The sequence below is a fragment of the Ostrea edulis genome, chromosome 5 (genome assembly GCF_947568905.1).
Source record: "Ostrea edulis chromosome 5, xbOstEdul1.1, whole genome shotgun sequence".
Taxonomy (NCBI): Eukaryota; Metazoa; Mollusca; class Bivalvia; order Ostreida; family Ostreidae; genus Ostrea; species Ostrea edulis.
In genome coordinates, this window is record NC_079168.1 from 39175913 (window position 1) to 39195439 (window position 19527).

The following is a 19527-nucleotide window of genomic DNA, read 5'->3' on the forward strand; positions in this document are numbered from 1 at the left end:
GCATATACATTATACACAATAATACCGGTCGGTTCTGTGGTTAAGAATTGACATTAATGTGAAGCTGATAACATGATAATGAATAAGATTTTAAATGTTAAACAATTGACCACAGCAGGGTACACAGCTGTCTGATGTACTTTATTATATAATCACCGACTTTTTTGCAGCCAAAGATTACCTGAGGCTATTATCTGGCCTTCATGACCAGCTCTGTGTGCACTGGAGCGACGCGAGATTTCTGGTCACACGCGTTGACTGAGTAAACAGATTTTGACTGCATAAACAAACAGGCGATAATGTGTCGCTGACAAAGGAAAACACATGACAGATTTTAAAATACAAATTATTGCAAAAAGGGATTTTCGCCACTTTAATTTTTTTTTTCGCCATTTTTGAAAAAAAATCGCCATTGGCGAAAATGGCAAAGCCCAGCTCGAGCACTGCAGTCAACGATAAATTTAGTATGGTGACAAAAGATATCTGTCCTCTATCATGTCTTTAATGGTTTTAACTTTAGATAGTGGCTTTTGTGAATTCAATAATTTTAAAATTACATAGACATTTTAATAGTGTACCAGTATGTAATTCTGAATAAATTGATAATTTGTCAATCCTAGAAACTACATGTAGATGTGTAAATCTCTGCCTCCTTTTCCATGGACAGCTTATGAAATAAGTTCCATGCATTGAAAAGTAAACTAAGTTGGAGTAACAAGCTGTTTAAATCCTTTGTTGTATAGACAGTCAGCTGATGAAGCAGGAAAAGCCCAAGCCCAACACATTCATCATCCGTGGTCTGCAATGGACCGTGATCGTAGAGCGAATGTTTTATGTGGAGAGTAATGAAGAACGAGAGGACTGGATTGCAGCCATTCGTTCTGTGGCAGAAAATCTCAAAGTCACAGAAGAAGAGGGAGGGACACTGGAAAAAGAGAAGAAGAAAGTGGTAATAGGTTTCATATTTGTGTGGTGGGCACAATATAATTAACAAATAGAGTTTGTGTTTTTGTGTATGTTGCATGATAACCCCCGAGGTCGAGAATGAAATATAGAAGCGGAGGATTTTATATTTCAAACAACATTTTGAGACCAAGGAGGTTATCCTGCATCCATGAAAATAAGATCTTTATTTCTTTTCTACTATGGCTCAGAAATATACAACCAATTGTTTTCCTATACCGCCACCAATTAAGTCACTTCATGATGTCATGGTAGTTTCCAAAATGATTTAGGCCTGCATGTTTTTTCCTGACGAAAAAGGTGGGATGGTAGGGTATACTAGATCTGTTTTGAAAAATACTTCAAGTATTTAGTTTGATGTTGATGGATTATGACAACTGCTAAAGTGCTTTAAATACACAGTCCAAGAAAGCTACACTTCCATGGAAGCAGGTTAACTTGTCTGTGCATTGACACATTAACATGTGTATTGATCTCAGAATTGTGGGAATATTGATTTATATTGTTCTTCAGTCATTTATAAATTTGTTTTTCAACATATATTGCTTAATTTTTATGATTATGAAATTGAATGATCAGTTATCAACTTTATTGTTGTAGTATCAATACATGGAGTGAGATGTGTATCATTACGTATGAAGATATATCACGGAATAATGGCAGTTTTGGAAACTGCCATGATGTTATGACCTAATTTGTAGCTGTATAGGTAAACGATCGGCTGTATATTTCTGAGGTGTGGAAGAAGAGAAATAAAGTTCTTTGTTTCCCTGGAGGCAGGATAACCACCTTGGTCTCAAAATGTTGCTTGAAATATGAAAGCCTCGGCTTTTTATATTTCAAAACATTTCTTGACCTTAGAGGTCATCTTGCAACATATAGGAAAACACAATCTTTATTTCTTAAATAAAATGTTGGACATAACAGCAAGTCCTGTCCATAAGATTCTATATATCTACTGTTGCAGTCTCTGGATGATTTTGAATTCCTAAAAGTCCTTGGAAAAGGCACATTTGGCAAAGTGATATTGTGTAAGGAAAAGACGACCAATCATCTGTATGCCATCAAGATTCTGAAGAAACAGGTTATCATTGCGAAGGTAAGTGTCACACCTATCTGAGGTATAGTCCTATTGCACGCTCCGACGTCATGTTGTGTCAAAGGTCAATTGGGGATAGATTGAACATCCGGGCCTTCGCTCTGCAGTAAACATCGAGTCAAACGAAAAAAAAACTTGTCTGTAAAAACACGTCAATTTTTAATCAAATTCGGTGCATACAAAGTTTAAACGATCAGTATTGGTAAGGTCTAAGTATGCGGATAGCGATCGGAACAGAATTTGATTAAGTTACATTCAATATTATTTTATATCTTTCTTAATTGTGTGCCACCCACACCAACATTGTCGTGATATCTTATTGCTCATCACACCGTGTTTCACCGTGAATTTATATATACATGTATATATGTATATATATCTTTTTTAATCCTGAGTAGGACACTGTGTATCTTTAATTAAATTGGTAACCGTATTTCAGCATTGTTGTTCTCTAGACTTTTTTTTCTGTGGAGAAGGGGGGGGGTGTAAACCAACAAGGAGTCCAGCTACGTGTTATATACTTTGGAGTGGTGACAAAAGTGAGTGTTTGTTTTTATTTTTTCCAATATATATTTAATCGATATCCAACTTTTTCCAAAATTTAATCTGGTGTCACTTTTGGTTCAATTTTGAGGAAATTTACAAATGGATGCAGAATTTCTTACATTTAATTTTTCACCTATCCATTTCAGAAAAGAGTTTATATTGATTTAGCATGAAACATTTCGGCTCTCAGCTTACTAAGGATATATAGTAGTGACGAGTTCTAAAATTTTATACTTGTGTTTTAAATGTCATTTCTTAGGATGGATGGTCTGAAAATTATTTCAATATTATGACAAGAAAGTGTAAGGAATTCTGCAAGTCAATAAAAAATTTCCTCAATTCAATATTAGTCCAGAAATGACATCAAGAAAAGTTTTTCAAAAAAGTTGGATTTCAATAAAATAATGAGTATATAGTGAAAAAATAAAAAATTACTCATTTTGTCACCACTCTGTACTGTAGGCTACAGTATAGCTCTCTGATAAAAAAAAAAATGGAATGGGGGACCCTTTTATTATGAGAGAGTTCTTTATGGTAAGAATTTCAGATAGTCATCACTGATTCTTATCATTTGCTTGCAAAATAAATTGTTAGATCTCATGATAGTAAGAAATGCATACATTTTGACAGTTCTTACCTTTTCCATTCCTTTCATTTTTTTATTGTTTGGTTTTGTGTGCAAGTTTGCAATTTTTATCAACACATTTAGAAATAAATTCTTTCACAAATATGTCCGGGAGACACTGTGTCAGTGGATGTAATAATGGTGACAATAAATTGAAAAAGAATGCTGGGGTAGAAGGACCAGTGACAAAAATATACCCTACATTCTGGATTTATGGATCTTTTAGAGCCATTTGACTGCATAATGGCAGACAAAGGTTTTAGTACATTATTCCAAGATTTCACACTTCTTCATGCCACCTTGTTGACCCCTCCTGGCAGGCATGGGGGTAAGTTACATCAGTTGTAAAATCTGGTGGTCAAGGAGACATTCTTTGTTTTCCGTGTCTCCCCCCCCCCCCCCCCCCCCCCCCCCCCACACACACACACACACACACACACACACTTATCAAAAATTAACAAAGAATCGGGCAATATACAACTTCACCAACTCTTCAGAAAAATTGTAGGAATCTAACTTCGATTTCTCTATTTCTACAGCTGTAGGCATATGCAGTTTACTTGCGGCAAAAGTGAGAGCTATAAGTTCATATTGACAGTCCTCTGCTGCTCAGAAATGAACGCAACGCCTTTATTTTCCAATGAGAGAAATCATCCAGATTACAAGTCTGATCGCCAGTATCCATTTTGTTTAAAGATATATCTATATATTATATACCAAAATTAAAAAATGCCAATCAAAAAGATCCACGGTGTACGACCTCAAGAATAACGCAGGCATCCATTGTTGTTTACGTTAACACGGCTATCCCCGATTGACCTTTGACATGCATATATAATTAGCTGTAACAACATGGCGATCTCGTACATGCAATAGGACTATTGTGGGTAGTTTTGTTGATCTGCATGATTTGCTGTGATAGTCATTATTTTGTGTATTTGTTCAGGATGAAGTGGCACACACACTTACAGAAAACAGAGTTTTACAGACCACCAAACATCCATTTTTAACAGTGAGTATCGGTTTTAGCTGAAAGTCGTAAACTGTGCAACCTTTATATTCAAGATTTTTCCTTCTGTGGTTGATTGCAAATATGTTTGATTTTAAAATTCGATTGGTTTTAATGATGGATTGCTGAGAGAAATAAAGACTGTTTGGTCAGGGATTTATAGTGACTTCAATAGGTGTTTATAAATTAAGAAATGTCCTGACCAGACAGTTAACTGCTACAAGACATTTTCAAACTGAATCATTACAAAGTGACAGCTGGGACAGAGTATTTGTTTTTTCTTTAAAGTGACCTTGACCTTGGCAAAGTGACTTTGAAATGGGGTCATGGTCATAAGCAAAGTAACCATTGTGCAAAATTTGAATATCAAATGTTATCACCCACACATTTGTTCTATCCAGTGATGTATAACAAGTTTACTTGTTATATGTTTAACCTTTATTTTCCATTGACTGAATGACATTGGTACAGAGTTATGACTAGCCATCTAGTGATAAGCCATTATCATGATTATGAGCTTTGAATGTTTCTCTGTTAGGCCAAAAAAAATAATCTATAGTTTCTCAGACACAGCCACATCCGTTGAAAAGGTACCTGTTGGACTTTTTCTTCTTTATATTTATATTTGTTTATTTGTGTAAATGAGGTAACTTTTGTTTTATAGATATTTATGTAAAACTTACAGAAGGTTTTTTAAAAAGTGTAGGTATCTTTTTTTATCAAATAGTTATTGAATGCATACTCATTTATATGCAAGTGTTTAAGAATAATAGTATATACTTAATAGTAAGTATTTTATGAAAATAAAAATTCCATGGCTTATTCTTTATATGAGAAAGAAACAGTAACTCATGTTACATACAGTGGGCATAAAAAGGAAAGGTAACTCATGCTACATACAGTCAGCATAAAAAGAAATGGTAACTCATGTTACAGCCAAGTGAAATCCTGCCTGAGAAACTATTAAAAAAATTTTGGCCTTACTAAATCATGGCTTGGGTAGGAAGGAGGAAGTGTAGATGTATGGACTTATTGATTCCTATAAAACTGAAAAGCATGGCTATTTGCATTTTGTGTCTCGCTGCAACTAAGTGGCCAGTGTATGACCTAATTTTTGTAAATCTAAGGTGCTGGTTCTGTTTACAGCAACTGAAGTACTCTTTCCAAACAACAGACAGACTCTGTTTTGTCATGGAGTATGTTAATGGGGGAGAACTCTTTTTTCATCTGTCACGAGAACGGATATTCAGTGAAGATCGGACACGATTTTATGGAGCAGAAATTATTTCAGCGCTTGGATATTTGCATGAAAATAATATTGTATATCGGGATCTCAAAGTAAGTCGTGGTTTGATGTTTACATGATTGATAGTGATATGGAATACAGCATTTGTTTAAATAGGGTACATTTGTATTTTAGTATTTTAACCTATTGATCATGTTCCTGAAACCCCCCTGCATATAATGGTGAATGCAGCTATGTTAGATCAGTCTTGTTCTTAATTAGGGAATAATTAATTGGACAATAAAAGAAACATTACAGATTACATTTTAATTAGAGTAGACAAGATATCTATTGTCAAGCTAAAGACAAAAACATGAATTTGGATGTTGCAGTTGGAGAATTTGTTACTGGATAAGGATGGACATATAAAGATAGCAGACTTTGGACTATGTAAGGAGGAGATGTATTACGGAGCAAGCACCAAGACTTTCTGTGGAACTCCAGAGTACCTGGCACCGGAGGTAAATCAGTCACTCATATAGGTAGTTCACAGGTAACACACACTGGTAGTTCACAGGTAACACATACAGGTAGTTCACAGGTAACACATACAGAAAGTTCACAGGTAACACATACAGGTAATTCACAGGTAACACATACAGAAAGTTCACAGGTAACACATACTGGTAGTTCACAGGTAACACATACAGGTAGTTCACAGGTAACACATTCAGGTAGTTCACAGGTAACACATACTGGTAGTTCAAAGTTAACACATACAGGTAGTTCACAGGTAACAAATCCGCAGAGATACAGAATATTAAGAATGTATACCTGTATTAATAATGTAATTTTGTTTTGTAAAGAAAGCGTTTATAATATGTTACAAAGCGTATCACTACACTTGTGTTCCGCTGAACAAATGGTGACCTGCCACACTGCTGGAACACTGAATAGACTGAGTGATTAAGAAATAACTCTCAACTATTTGTAAGGTTGTTCTTAATAAAAACAGGATGTCTTCTTTTTTTTCTTTTTTTTTTTTTTACTGTTTTTCCTCTGAATACCGTAATCAAGATATTGTAAGAATGAATTAAAAGTGAAAATTAAATTATTGTAGATAAAAAAAAACGTAGTATTCATAATAAATTGTTTAGAAGAGCATTTCCTGTATGTGAATATGAAGAGAGGTTACAACTGCTGGTACACTTGATACTCTTCGGCAATTCACACGTGTTGAATTAGGTCACTCCCTCACCTAAAATTTATGATCTTTTAAAATAAATCCTTCCACCTTGAATTAATGCCATATTGATAATGATGTAAAGACTAGATTAATTTTTCAATGAGCAGACGAGAACAAAGAATTTGAATTTAAACATTTATTGAGAATGAATGCTTTAAAATGAACACGTAACATTATAGACTAGGAACAACTTGCTATATGCTCTGAACATAGTGCTTTATGCTCTGAACATAATGCTTAGAGATTGCAACATAATGATTCTTGATGGGGAGGTAATGGTTCATCTGTCATTTGGTGTAGTAATATGCTTTGGGGTCTGTATGCAGTGACAGGGCATGTTCAATAGCTTCATGAAGTTGAGTTGTGTCCCTTTGACAGGTGCTGGAGGACAATGACTATGGCCGAGCTGTGGACTGGTGGGGTACTGGTGTAGTGATGTATGAAATGATGTGTGGCAGATTACCATTTTATAATCGTGATCATGACATTTTGTTTGAACTTATTTTGCTACAACAAGTGAAGTTTCCTCGGACATTGTCAGAAGACGCTACCTCTCTGTTGTCAGGTCTGCTGGTCAAGGATCCCAAACAAAGGTTAGTAGGTCACACATATCAGATATTAGGATCCCAAACAAAGGTCAGTAGGTTACACATATCAGATATAGGATCCCAAACAAAGGTCAGTAGATTACACATATCAGATATAGGATCCCAAACAAAGGTCAGTAGGTTACACATATCAGATATAAGAGATTTGTACACCAGATATAGTGGATTTATACACCAGATATAGTGGATTTATACACCAGATATAGGAGATTTGTACACCAGATATAGGAGATTTATACACCAGATATAGGAGATTTGTACATCAGATATAGAAGATTTGTACACCAGATATAGTGGATTTGTACACCAGATATAGTGGATTTATACACCAGATATAGGAGATTTGTACACCAGATATATTGGATTTGTACATTAGGTATAGGAGATTTGTACATCAGATATAGGAGATTTGTACATCAGATATAGGAGATCTGTACATCAGATATAGGAGATTTGTACATCAGATATAATAGATTTGTACATCAGATATAGAAGATTTGTACATCAGATATAGGAGATTTGTACATCAGATTTAGTGGATTTGTACATCAGATATAGGAGATTTATAGTGGATCTGTACATCAGATATAGGAGATTTGTACATCAGATATAGGAAATTTGTACACCAGACATAGTGGATTTGTACATCAGATATAGGAGATTTGTACATCAGATATAGGAGATTTGTACATCAGATATAGGAGATTTGTACACCAGATATAGGAGATTTGTACATCAGATATAGAAGATTTGTACACCAGATATAGTAGATTTGTACATCAGATATAGGAGATTTGTACATCAGATATACATGTAGGAGATTTGTACATCAGATATAGGAGATTTGTACATCAGATATAGTGGATTTGTACATCAGATGTAGGAGATTTGTATATCAGATATAGTGGATTTGTACATCAGATATAGGAGATTTATAGTGGATCTGTACATCAGATATAGGAGATTTGTACATCAGATATAGGAGATCTGTACATCAGGTATAGGAGATTTGTACATCAGATATAGTGGATTTGTACATCAGATATAGAGGATTTGTACATCAGATATAGTGGATTTGTACATCAGATATAGAGGATTTGTACATGTACATCAGATATAGAGGAATTTTTACATCAGATATAGGAGATTTGTACATCAGATATAGTGGGTTTGTACACCAGATATAGGAGATTTACACACCCGATATAGTGGATTTGTACATCAGATATAGTAGATTTGTACATCAGATATAGAGGATTTGTACATCAGATATAGGAGATTTGTACATCAGATATAGTGGATTTGTACATCAGATATAGAAGATTTGTACATCAGTTAAAGTGGATCTGTACATCAGTTGTAGGAGATTTGTACATCAGATATAGTGGATTTGCACATCAGATATAGGAGATTTGTACATCAGATATAGTGGATTTGCACATCAGATATAGGAGATTTGTACATCAGATATAGGAGATTTGCACATCAGATATAGGAGATTTGTACATCAGATATAGAAGATTTGCACATCAGATATAGGAGATTTGTACATCAGATATAGAAGATTTGCACATCAGATATAGAAGATTTGCACATCAGATATAGAAGATTTGCACATCAGATATAGAAGATTTGCACATCAGATATAGAAGATTTGCACATCAGATATAGGAGATTTGTACATCAGATATAGTGGATTTGTACATCAGATATAGAAGATTTGTACATCAGTTAAAGTGGATCTGTACATCAGTTGTAGGAGATTTGTACATCAGATATAGTGGATTTGCACATCAGATATAGGAGATTTGTACATCAGATATAGTGGATTTGCACATCAGATATAGGAGATTTGTACATCAGATATAGGAGATTTGCACATCAGATATAGGAGATTTGTACATCAGATATAGAAGATTTGCACATCAGATATAGGAGATTTGTACATCAGATATAGAAGATTTGCACATCAGATATAGAAGATTTGCACATCAGATATAGAAGATTTGCACATCAGATATAGAAGATTTGCACATCAGATATAGAAGATTTGCACATCAGATATAGTGGATTTGTACATCAGGTATAGAAGATTTTTTACATCAGATATAGAAGATTTGTACATCAGATATAGGAGATTTGTACATCAGATATAGGAGATTTGTACATCAGATATAGAAGATTTGTACATCAGATATAGAAGATTTGTACATCAGATATACTAGTAGTGGATTTGTACAGTACATTAAATGTATGCTCTTTAGGTTGTAGTTCATGTTGCTCTATAGATGATAGTTTATGCTGATTTGTAGGTTGGGGGGAACAGAAGATGATGTTAAAGTCATAATGGCCCATCCATTCTTCAAAAGTGTCAACTGGCAAGACCTTCAGGATAAAAAGGTGAGTAACTGTGTAAAAAAAAAAGGTCAGGTCACGCACCACTTTGTATGATCACATTTAATTTGAATATAGTGGATACTGTCATCCTATCAGTAATGTTTTTAGAGGTTAAGAAAACATTGCTTCATTGAAAGTCACATTGGGGCATTATGATTTTCATTTAGTAAGAAGAGAAGTGCTTTTATTTAATTGAATCATTCATTTAATCATTATGTTTTAGTTTACATGTAGGCTTTGCTGTCTTGAACTCTGATCACTAATTTAAAGTCCAAAACTAAATACTATTTTAATTTTATTGGCATTCCTGTTTTTTTAACCCATATTCTCCTCAAGATAGCATAGTTTCCTTTCCTACTAGTAAGGTCTAATAAGTGGCTCTTTGTAGCTACTAAAAACAAAATGTTCGATGGTCTTGTACATCCCTCGATAGCGACCATGCTGGTTTTGCAGTTTATACCCCTGTTGTCAGTCCAGAGGTCACGTGAGGCCAGAAGAAATTGTTTGGTTTCTGTGTTTATCCTTTCTTATCATTTAAATCCCCTCTCTTGATGTTGTTCATGCATTCTTCCTTTCATATTTTTCTCAAAACTCTGAAGTGAAAAGAATACTTTTCCTTTTAGCATGAATTGCTTTCCCTTTTTCATTTTTTATTTTCAGTTGACAGAATTTTTCTGAAGCTTGGCATGAGTATGTCATAACCCTCATTTGCATCACAATTTTAATATTCATGACACATATTTCAAATTTTGTTGAGTAAAAAAAAACAACTTCAGGGGCAGATAACTGTTGTCGGGGTATTAGCGGGTCGCTAGCGAGTGGTGCACCATGCCAAAGGAGAATTCTGTCTGTTGTGTACCTCAGCATGTTCTGTTCCTCTCTCAGATCCCGCCGCCCTTCAAGCCTCAGGTGACCTCCGAGACTGACACCAGGTATTTTGATGACACCTTTACGGGGGAGTCTGTGGAATTAACCCCACCCCCAGCGCCGGGCTTACCAGAATTTGAGGCGTCCAGTCACTCCCTGGATCGAATCGATGAAGATATGGCTGAAGTGGATGTGCCGTATTTTGAGAAATTTTCGTATCATGGTAGTAAGATGAGTCTAGCTCAAAGTCACAATAGCGTTATGAGCTTTGACACCACCTGGAGCACATGATCGTCACATATATAGGTCATGTGACTTTAAACCTCAGGTCTACTAAATGAGAATTTGAAATTAATTTTAGAGAACTTTCTGTGTAACAGAATGTGTTAGATAAAGTACTTTTTTTTATGTATATGAAGTGTTCAGAGGATTTTAAAAGAAGTATGCTGTGCATATGTTGGGAAGCGATGTCCTGAAGGATGTCTGGTGTTATATACAAGTCTGCGCTAGATGTGAAACATCAAGTTTTATACCAATATGTTGCTGTTTAAGTCAGGTTTTAAGTCATTTCTCTCTACTCCAATGAAGATGTCATGATAAGTATGTTTTCTGTATGTAATGTACTTATACTTAAATTTAATTATCATGTACCAAAGTACACTGTAGATGAAAATCTGTGTAAAATGGACCTATAAAATGCCTAATTTGCAGTACAGATTTATTTTTAAAGAGGATACTTGTCTAACATTTCAAAATATAGGTACATGTAACCTTTTCAACTGACTGAAATCAGGATTGTTGAATATTTTGATGAAATATTAATCTGGAGTAAAGAGAGAATCTTGAATTCATTCTATGTTAGTAAATCTCAACAGATGGGAGCACATTAACGAGATTCCTAAAATAAACAAATTAACTGATAGTATTAATTGAGTGTTGTAAGATGATTCAATATTGCTTGGGGCATTTTTATGCTATAGAATGTGGTATTTTATTTATAGCAAATGCCAGGATGGATATCATAGCCTGCTTATCTCCTGTGTCATAAAAATTGTATCAGGGTAGGAATGTGATGTTCATGTAGACTTACAGTGCTAAATTCAATTTTCAAATTTTACTTCAAAAATTCTTTTCCAAAAAAAAAGACAAAAACAGAAGTAGTAAATGTATTTGCATAAAAAATGTTGATTGTGGTATCTGGAGTGATAAACGATGTACAAATAAACTGTATGCACATGTATTTAAACCAACCCTGTGTATGTAGATCTCTAAGTTAAATATTTTACCCAAAATCCTATACAGTGTGTGGAGTACATCTGTATCAGATATTGGCTTGCACATACTAAAGGGTGGATTTATACAGTCTCATTTAAACAAATTGTTTTTCATCATACAGAGGGTATTTACTAACCATTTTATTATGCAGATGATTTATCAGTAGGTTTTCATTAATTGCTATTTCTACTTTAGGATGTCTGAATTGGATGTTTTTGCTCATTTGTTTTGTCCATAAAAGTAATCATTAAATTTCAAGCATTTTTTAAAAAAAAAAAATCTGAATCAGTGTTTTTGTATTTCGTTTTGAATGTGGCCAGTAAGAAAGGAGTTTATATATAATTTATATACAGCAAATGTTTTATGATTGTAATTGCAACAAAATGCATACCAGTGTTAAATCATGACAAAACATTTTTTGGTAACATGTTCACACACACGTTTTAGAGTAATTTTAAAATTACATTTTATATGGTTGAGTTTTAGATAAGCAAACTTACCTGTTTTTTTTTATCAGTTTGTACAATGGCATAGTACATGAAGTTAATGGTTGTTTGTTGTTGTTTTTTCTCAATATTGTTTAGAAAGAATTTTTTATTGTTCAATTCTCGATACACTTACTATTTTCATAATTATATATCATTTTATTTTTTTTATTTTGAATAGTATAACTCATGAGTTTCCAAAGTTGTAGTGCAATTAAATATAATTATCAACTGACAAATGTTTTTAAAAAATTAAAAAGGATTTGGGTCATGTTTTACATCTTTTGAGAACACCTTCAACTCCCCCCACCACCACCAGAACAGCTCAAAGGTGGGAGTGATTCCACAGGGAGACAATATTGTAGCAATTAATTAAATTGTGTATTGATGTTTTACGTCGTTACTGTGTTAATGAATGATGTGATCAAAAGATAATGGTGTAGAAGTGGGTTTGTACTATTAATACCATAACATGCCATTCTGATACATACATGTATGTTTATGATTGTATCACACCTATGAAGTAAAACATGTCTTCAGAATATATTTTTTTCCTCATTCTGAGCTGATGAGCTGAATTTCAGTCATAAGATAGAGAGGATGTGATTTTATTTAGATGATTGAGAGAACATAGAACTATATATGACAACCACTGTTCTGAGCCCCATAAAACTCAAAAATTTAAAGCTTTGAAAGAAGATTTATTCTTTTATTTCTTAAAAAGAGATTATGTCTGGTAGAGTTTCACATTTACAGTCATTTAGAAGACATCTAAAGTGAACCAATTTCTCACATTTAATCAAATTCAGTGTAAATGCTCACTAGAGAAACACAGAAAGCCGCTTTGGAGAAATAAGTTTTTCTGTGATATACGTGTACTAGAAAGACAAAGCTTGATTTTGGGTTGCACCGGTTTCTTGCACAAAATACACTCAGTTTTGAAATAAAAGCAAGAATGCTGACTTTGGTGTGCAGATACAGCCCTTATATATATAGTCCTTTGTTGGTTTATACAGAGTACATGCACTACATAGTTGACTTTTTATTTCGGTTTTATTGTGTAAACTATTCATTATAAAAGAGAAACATGATACATGACATGAGCTTGATCAGTACTTGTTATCGTCTCGTGTACATAAGAAAAAGAAAATATGTTTGAATAAAAATGATAGTGGTTTTTGTGTTGTAGAAGTGGCAGACTTAATTTGCCAGTGTAAATGTCAGGACTTCAGATGTGAATACTTGTTGAAATGATCTGTTGTTGTTTTTTATGATGATGGGCTGAGACTTGTTGAAATGATCCGTTGTTTTTTATGATAATGGGCTGAGATATAATCCACTGTGTGGTACCTGTACTCTGTGGTTAGAGAGAATTTAGTAACCAGATATACTTAATGTACTGATCAAATTGTATCATATAACAATAAATCATTAACTCATCACAGTGGGCTGGATTTCTTAATTTTTTAGGTTTGGTGACAGTTGATTTTCTCGCATATAATTAGTTTAACAATGAATTGAAGTAAACTTTATGGAAATGAATTGTGGATGAAGTATTGTTGGAGTTAACAAACATTCATGAAAACTCTGGGACATCACACTGTCTCCCAACTTCACCATTGTTAAGGAGGGTGGGCTTGTCAATGCAATGATTATTGTTAAGGAGGTTGGGCCTGTCAATGCAATCATTATTGAACCTGCAGTGTTTAGTATAGAAGGGATGATTGCCCACTTCCAAATACCATTGACCAGTAGGGAGGATATGATAGCCCACTTTCAATTACCATGGTCCAGAATGGAGATGATAGCCCAGTGGTAATTGGAAGTGGACCACTTCCAATTACCACTGACAGTTTAGCATGGAGATGATAGGTGGTTGCCCCATATTAAGTTACTACTGTGTAGTATAGAGGAGACAATACCCCACTTCCAATAAAGAGGGGATTAGGAATGGGGAAAATTGTGTTTGTAATATGATTTAAGAAAAAATGAAGAAAGAAATGATACATGTACTTGCATGTACAAAGTAGTGGAGGCAAAACTAAACACTACTTACTGCATATCAACATGGGTGTTTCCATTCTGATTAAAACCAGATCTTTGATCCGCTTGGATATTCTGATGTCGCTAATACAAAGATCTGAAGACATCCCGTAAAGGCTCACATCAGAATAAACTTTAGATAAACCAATCAAATTGTTGCTGGCAAAATCATTAGTGGTAGAAATAAGTGAAAATGAATCGTGAAGTGTTCCGGATAATGTCTGATGAAGGAACTGCAAATGTTGAATTCAACATGTAAGAGTTGGTTTGATTGGTTCTTGTAGAAGCATTTGATTGGATGACCTTAGGTCACCAAAGTGCATGCTGACGTGACCCTATACATGATGTCTACAGATCTTTGTATTAGCGACATCAGAATACAGGAGTGGATCAAAGATCTGATTTTAATCAGATTGGGGTATTTCTTTCTGACTTTCTTGGCTTTGGGTATATATATCACCACACAGTGTCCATTTTCTGGAAATTACAATGGGCAGGCTATGACAACTGACTGTCTTTATAAGCAGCCCCCTTAAACGACTATCAAGTATTATATTTTGATTGAAGAGGGTATGCACCACTATTTATAGAAAAATTAATGATGATTGAAATTTTAATGAAAAGAATACACATTTTTGTACTACATTCTTTTTTCGCAAATACATCTAGCAACTTTATACCTTACTACGGACCTATTATTCAAATGTAGGTCACTGGTAGAGAACAAGCTCTAAAAGTGACATAAATAAAACACAACACTGATGATAAAATGCTTGATATCTGACATCAAATTACAAGGACTTGCAAAAAAGGGACCATAAATGATGCACAGGAATTGAAAAATTTAAGTATCAAAGGTCAATAAGATTTAACATGAATTTTCAGATTTAAATGGATCTAATTTTCTTTTGATCTTAATTAGTTAAGAATTTATTTTCCAAGCTTTTTTTTTCCTTTTTTTTTTGTACGTAATTGGGAGAAACTTACATGTATGTTTGTATTTTACTTTCTATTTCTATGAACTTTTATGCATCATGTTGATGTTCTATAACAATTTATTGATGATAGATTTCTTTTCTTGCTAGCTTCAGCCTCCATGGAAACCAGATGTGAAGAGTGCATGGGACACAAAGTACATCCCGGATGAATTTGCGCGCGAGATCACGTTTTTAACACCGCCTGGTCAGGAACATTTGTCGGAGAGCATGAGACATGAGCTAGACGCCATTGACGAGGAAGGTGAACTGCCTTACTTTGAGCAGTTTTCATTTCATGGAAACAGTACCAAAAGTTTTGGTGGTTACTTGAGTGAGTCAGTGAGACACACTGATGAATTGTTCTAAAGTACCGGTGGACTGGATTTTCAAAGCATACTCACAGGGTCATGAGACAAGGGGAGGAGTTATATGATCATGTGACCAAGAGAACTGTACAGAATGGTAGATTAATGCAATCTCAGTATTAAGATAGAGACCTATTTTATAATTCTTGTCATTCCTCAAATTGAATTTTGTTACCTGGGTCATTCAGGTGACCAATTGTGATTGGTAGTTGTCTGTCGTGCATTAACATTTGAACTCAGTCATCTTCTCTGTAAACACATGGCCGTTTTTCAATTTGGTATGGAACAACGGGGGGGGGGGGGGGGGATTAAAATTGGGAATTTGCACTGCAACCCCGAGGGTGCAATCGTTATAAATCTTCTTCTCTACTAGGGGACACCAAACAGACAAACTGTGTGTATAGTCATGATGAGTAAGGTTGTCTTTACCAAACTTGAGAAATTCATGGGTCAGGGGTTCTGGTGCTAGGGTGAGCTTTATGGTTCATACAATGAACATGCAGTATTTCTTTAAAAATCTTCTTTTTGACTTGGACATCATAAAATGAAACTGAGTACATAGTAATGAAAAGAATAGAAACCTTTAACAAAATTGTGAAATTCACGGTCCTTTGGGTCAGGGGTTCTGATGCTAAAGTGGGGCTTTATAGCTTTCTTATTGAAAATGTGTTATTTTCTCCATTAAATTCATCTGGACTTCAAACAAAACAATGTATACAAGACTATAAAAAGCATATACTTGGCGCTCTGTCAAGCTTGTGAAATTCCCTACCTTTGAGCCGGAGCTTCAGGCTTTAGGTAAAGGAATCATTCTCTTCAGTGAATTGTGACAAAATACTATATGGTTTATGAAGATTGTGGAATTCATGACCCAGGGACTAATTAGTTGTTCAGGGAACAGCAATCACATAGTGAAAATACAGGGCATGATTTTTTTTAATGCTCTTTTACTCATAAACATTGAAAAAACTGAATCTGGAAAGCTAAGGACACTGTACTCTCATTTTATGAAAATAATACTCTTTGTTTGATTGAGCTGTCCATTTAAAAATTGTTGTATGTTAGCTCAGGTGACCTTTAAGACCCATGGGCCTCTTGGTTACTTCTAGAAAATAATGGTATATGTACTGTGTTTAAAAAAAAGGTGGTTTATTGTAATGAAGCTGTTGATATGGAAAGTCATAGTCTTCTATATTGTCAGAAAGTAACGACATTTGTTCAGTGTAAAGGGAAAGTATTTTTGTTGATGTATTTTGTGTTGGGTGTGTATTTCTGTTATAACTGTCAGATATTGTCATTGGTGCGATGTTGCGCTAGCAATTAGAAGTTATTTTGATGATTTCTGAGTTGGGCATGAAGGTTTTTTTTCTTCTGAAAGGATAACATACTATGGGAATTGTACAGAAAATCATGAATAATTTTTTATGTATGAGATTTAGCTTAGGAATTATGAATATGTATGAATGCATTAGGATGTAGAATAGGTGTCATAATTTCAACTGGTATGTATAATTTCAACTGGTACATGTATGTATGATTTGCGTAGTATTATATGCTTTGGTGAGGTTTTGTAGGAACATATTCTGATGGCTACTTGCATCGAAGTCTGTAACACAAGATTTAACTTGAACCATAATAATGATGCTCATCAAAACGTTACAAATTTAAACTTCACACTTTACAGGATCTGAAGAATCGTAATCTTCTCTATTACAGTCATATTCAATCTAGATTTAATAGTCTTAACATATGTAGAAATTATTTTACTCTTGCGTTTATATAATCTGAAAACAAGCCCTAGTCATCAGTTTTTTTGATAGTCACTTATGAACAAGGTCAACAGATTTAACAGGTGTATATACAAATGTCAGCTGAAGTTTTTTGTACATATTCAATGTAGACTAATATATAATGGTGGTGCTGAAGTTTGCCTCCCAATATCTAACAGAGGAGGTCGGGGAATTTTATGAAGAAACGTCTCAGAAATAAGGTGCCATTACTTTTAAAAGACAAATATCATGTTTCTTTAATGCACTGAACACAAACATGTCTTAGAAAAGAAGGACTCAAGAAGTCTCTCGGTGATAAATATATATAGTATGACTATATCTGGTAGTTTTGAAAGTACTTATCTTCGGTACGATTTACCCCTTTGTCATCTTCATAAGTCAGAGAGATTTGTACAGGCATGACCTTAGCAAAATTAAACTGGTTCACTATAGACTTGGGTAGCCAGGAACCAGAGCATCATGGATGTCCTTTGTTATGTGTTCATTCTCAAAAGTTTTCAACTGCAGGTTCACACTTGGTGGACTTTTGCTGTATGAATTTGAGTTTGTGCACTTTTTGTTGACGTCCAACATCTAGTTTTATACGTGTTAGAATGTTCATGGTCCACATTGTAGCACACAGAAGTTAAATAATGAATATTTTTTTAATGTGTTATAAAATATTGTTTTGGAATTGTTTATTATAGGGGTTTTAGAGTTTCTTTTTTTAATGAGGAATTGAAAGTCATTTGTTCCCAAACACATATTTTACAGACTTGTTTTGTTTTTTGATGACTGCAATAATCCTACTGATATCAGGACAACAGAAGGCTTCTTCCTGATGTGGGACAATGTGTGTACGATGTCTATATCTGGTTGATTATTTCTCTGCAAACTGAGATTAATGTTTAATAATCTATGTAAATCATGTGTAATTAAGAAATCCCTTTTTATATAGATAGGTTCTATTGTGTTTTTATGTTGTTCAAAATCTTTATTAGATTGGTCTTATTTCTTCAACAATTAAATCCCGCAAATTCTTCTACAATTTATAAATGTTTGTACATCACAGGCCATGTAATGTTCAGTATCTGTAGCACCGTTTATTCCACCATTTTACAGTTTTACGTTGGCGTTTTTAAGCCTCTCGATTTTAGACCCCAGTTTTTACACCTTGTTGATATCTATTTTTATCTCTGACAGCTTTAACAATAGCACATACGAGGTTCTTCCAAGGAGTCGTTACTGATAAGGACCAATGTTATAATGTTGTGTGTTAAGTACCATTAAAGTTGTTCTCAAAATTGGATGTATCTTTCATTTAAACGTCCAGGCTTGGATTCTTGAAAAATCTCAAACTTAAAAGTTTGAGTTTTCTTCTATTTGAGTAAAATTTCGGACTATTTCGAGAAATCCAGGCCATAATAATCTACAGTCTTGGTTTTGGGAATGCAAGGTTAATGTTGGTAAAGTGGCGAATTGAATTACTGCTGTGATGCTTTGTTGGATTGATATAATGCTTTTAAGATTTCCCACAATAATTTTTCAACTTTGGAAAAAAATTTAAAATCATAAAAATCAAATGAAGTAGGACTTTGCTGCATTTACCTGAGATTTTCTATTTGATTTTAAAACAATGTAAATTGGTCATCAATACATGAAATGCGCCAATAAAAAGACATTAATGGAGGATTTCAATTCTTGGGTAACGTTTTTCCATTGAATTTTCAAGATTTGTGAATAATACAAAAATAAAGGTGGGTTCATAGGAAAATTTTGTTGTAAATCTGTGTATTTAGCAATATTAAAACATTTACAAATTCTATAACTAATGTCTTGGGTATTCATGTATTTAAAGGACACAAAGCATGTTTCTAAACTTTTCCATTTTTTCAGCAAAATTAATTCTTTTCATGCCTAAAACTACTTTAGATATGTTTTAAATGAAATATTTTGTGTAGTTTTTGAGTTTGAAAGCGATGAAATTCAAATCTTGCGATATGCATATTTACTTTCGCTATTTTACGC

At 34.0% G+C, this 19527-nt stretch overlaps 1 protein-coding gene across 7 annotated transcripts in view; it reads left to right on the top strand.

Annotated features, from left to right (window-relative positions):
* The window catches only part of LOC125652830 (RAC-gamma serine/threonine-protein kinase-like), a 34227-nt gene extending 15421 nt beyond the window's left edge, over positions 1-18806 (top strand). For 2 of the 7 annotated variants that reach the window (XM_056165981.1, XM_056165982.1), the window contains exons 4-11: positions 744-946; positions 1931-2062; positions 4180-4245; positions 5389-5580; positions 5860-5988; positions 7092-7306; positions 9634-9721; positions 15474-18806. In XM_056165981.1, the coding sequence (XP_056021956.1) occupies positions 744-946; positions 1931-2062; positions 4180-4245; positions 5389-5580; positions 5860-5988; positions 7092-7306; positions 9634-9721; positions 15474-15731 (1283 nt within the window). In that variant the 3' untranslated portion in view covers positions 15732-18806. Of the gene's footprint in view, positions 1-743; positions 950-1930; positions 2063-4179; positions 4246-5388; positions 5581-5859; positions 5989-7091; positions 7307-9633; positions 9722-10603; positions 13786-15473 lie in introns of those variants that run through there. The other 5 variants (XM_048882259.2, XM_048882260.2, XM_048882261.2 and 2 more) reach the window with 3 other exon arrangements.
* The last annotated feature ends 721 nt before the right edge of the window (positions 18807-19527 follow it).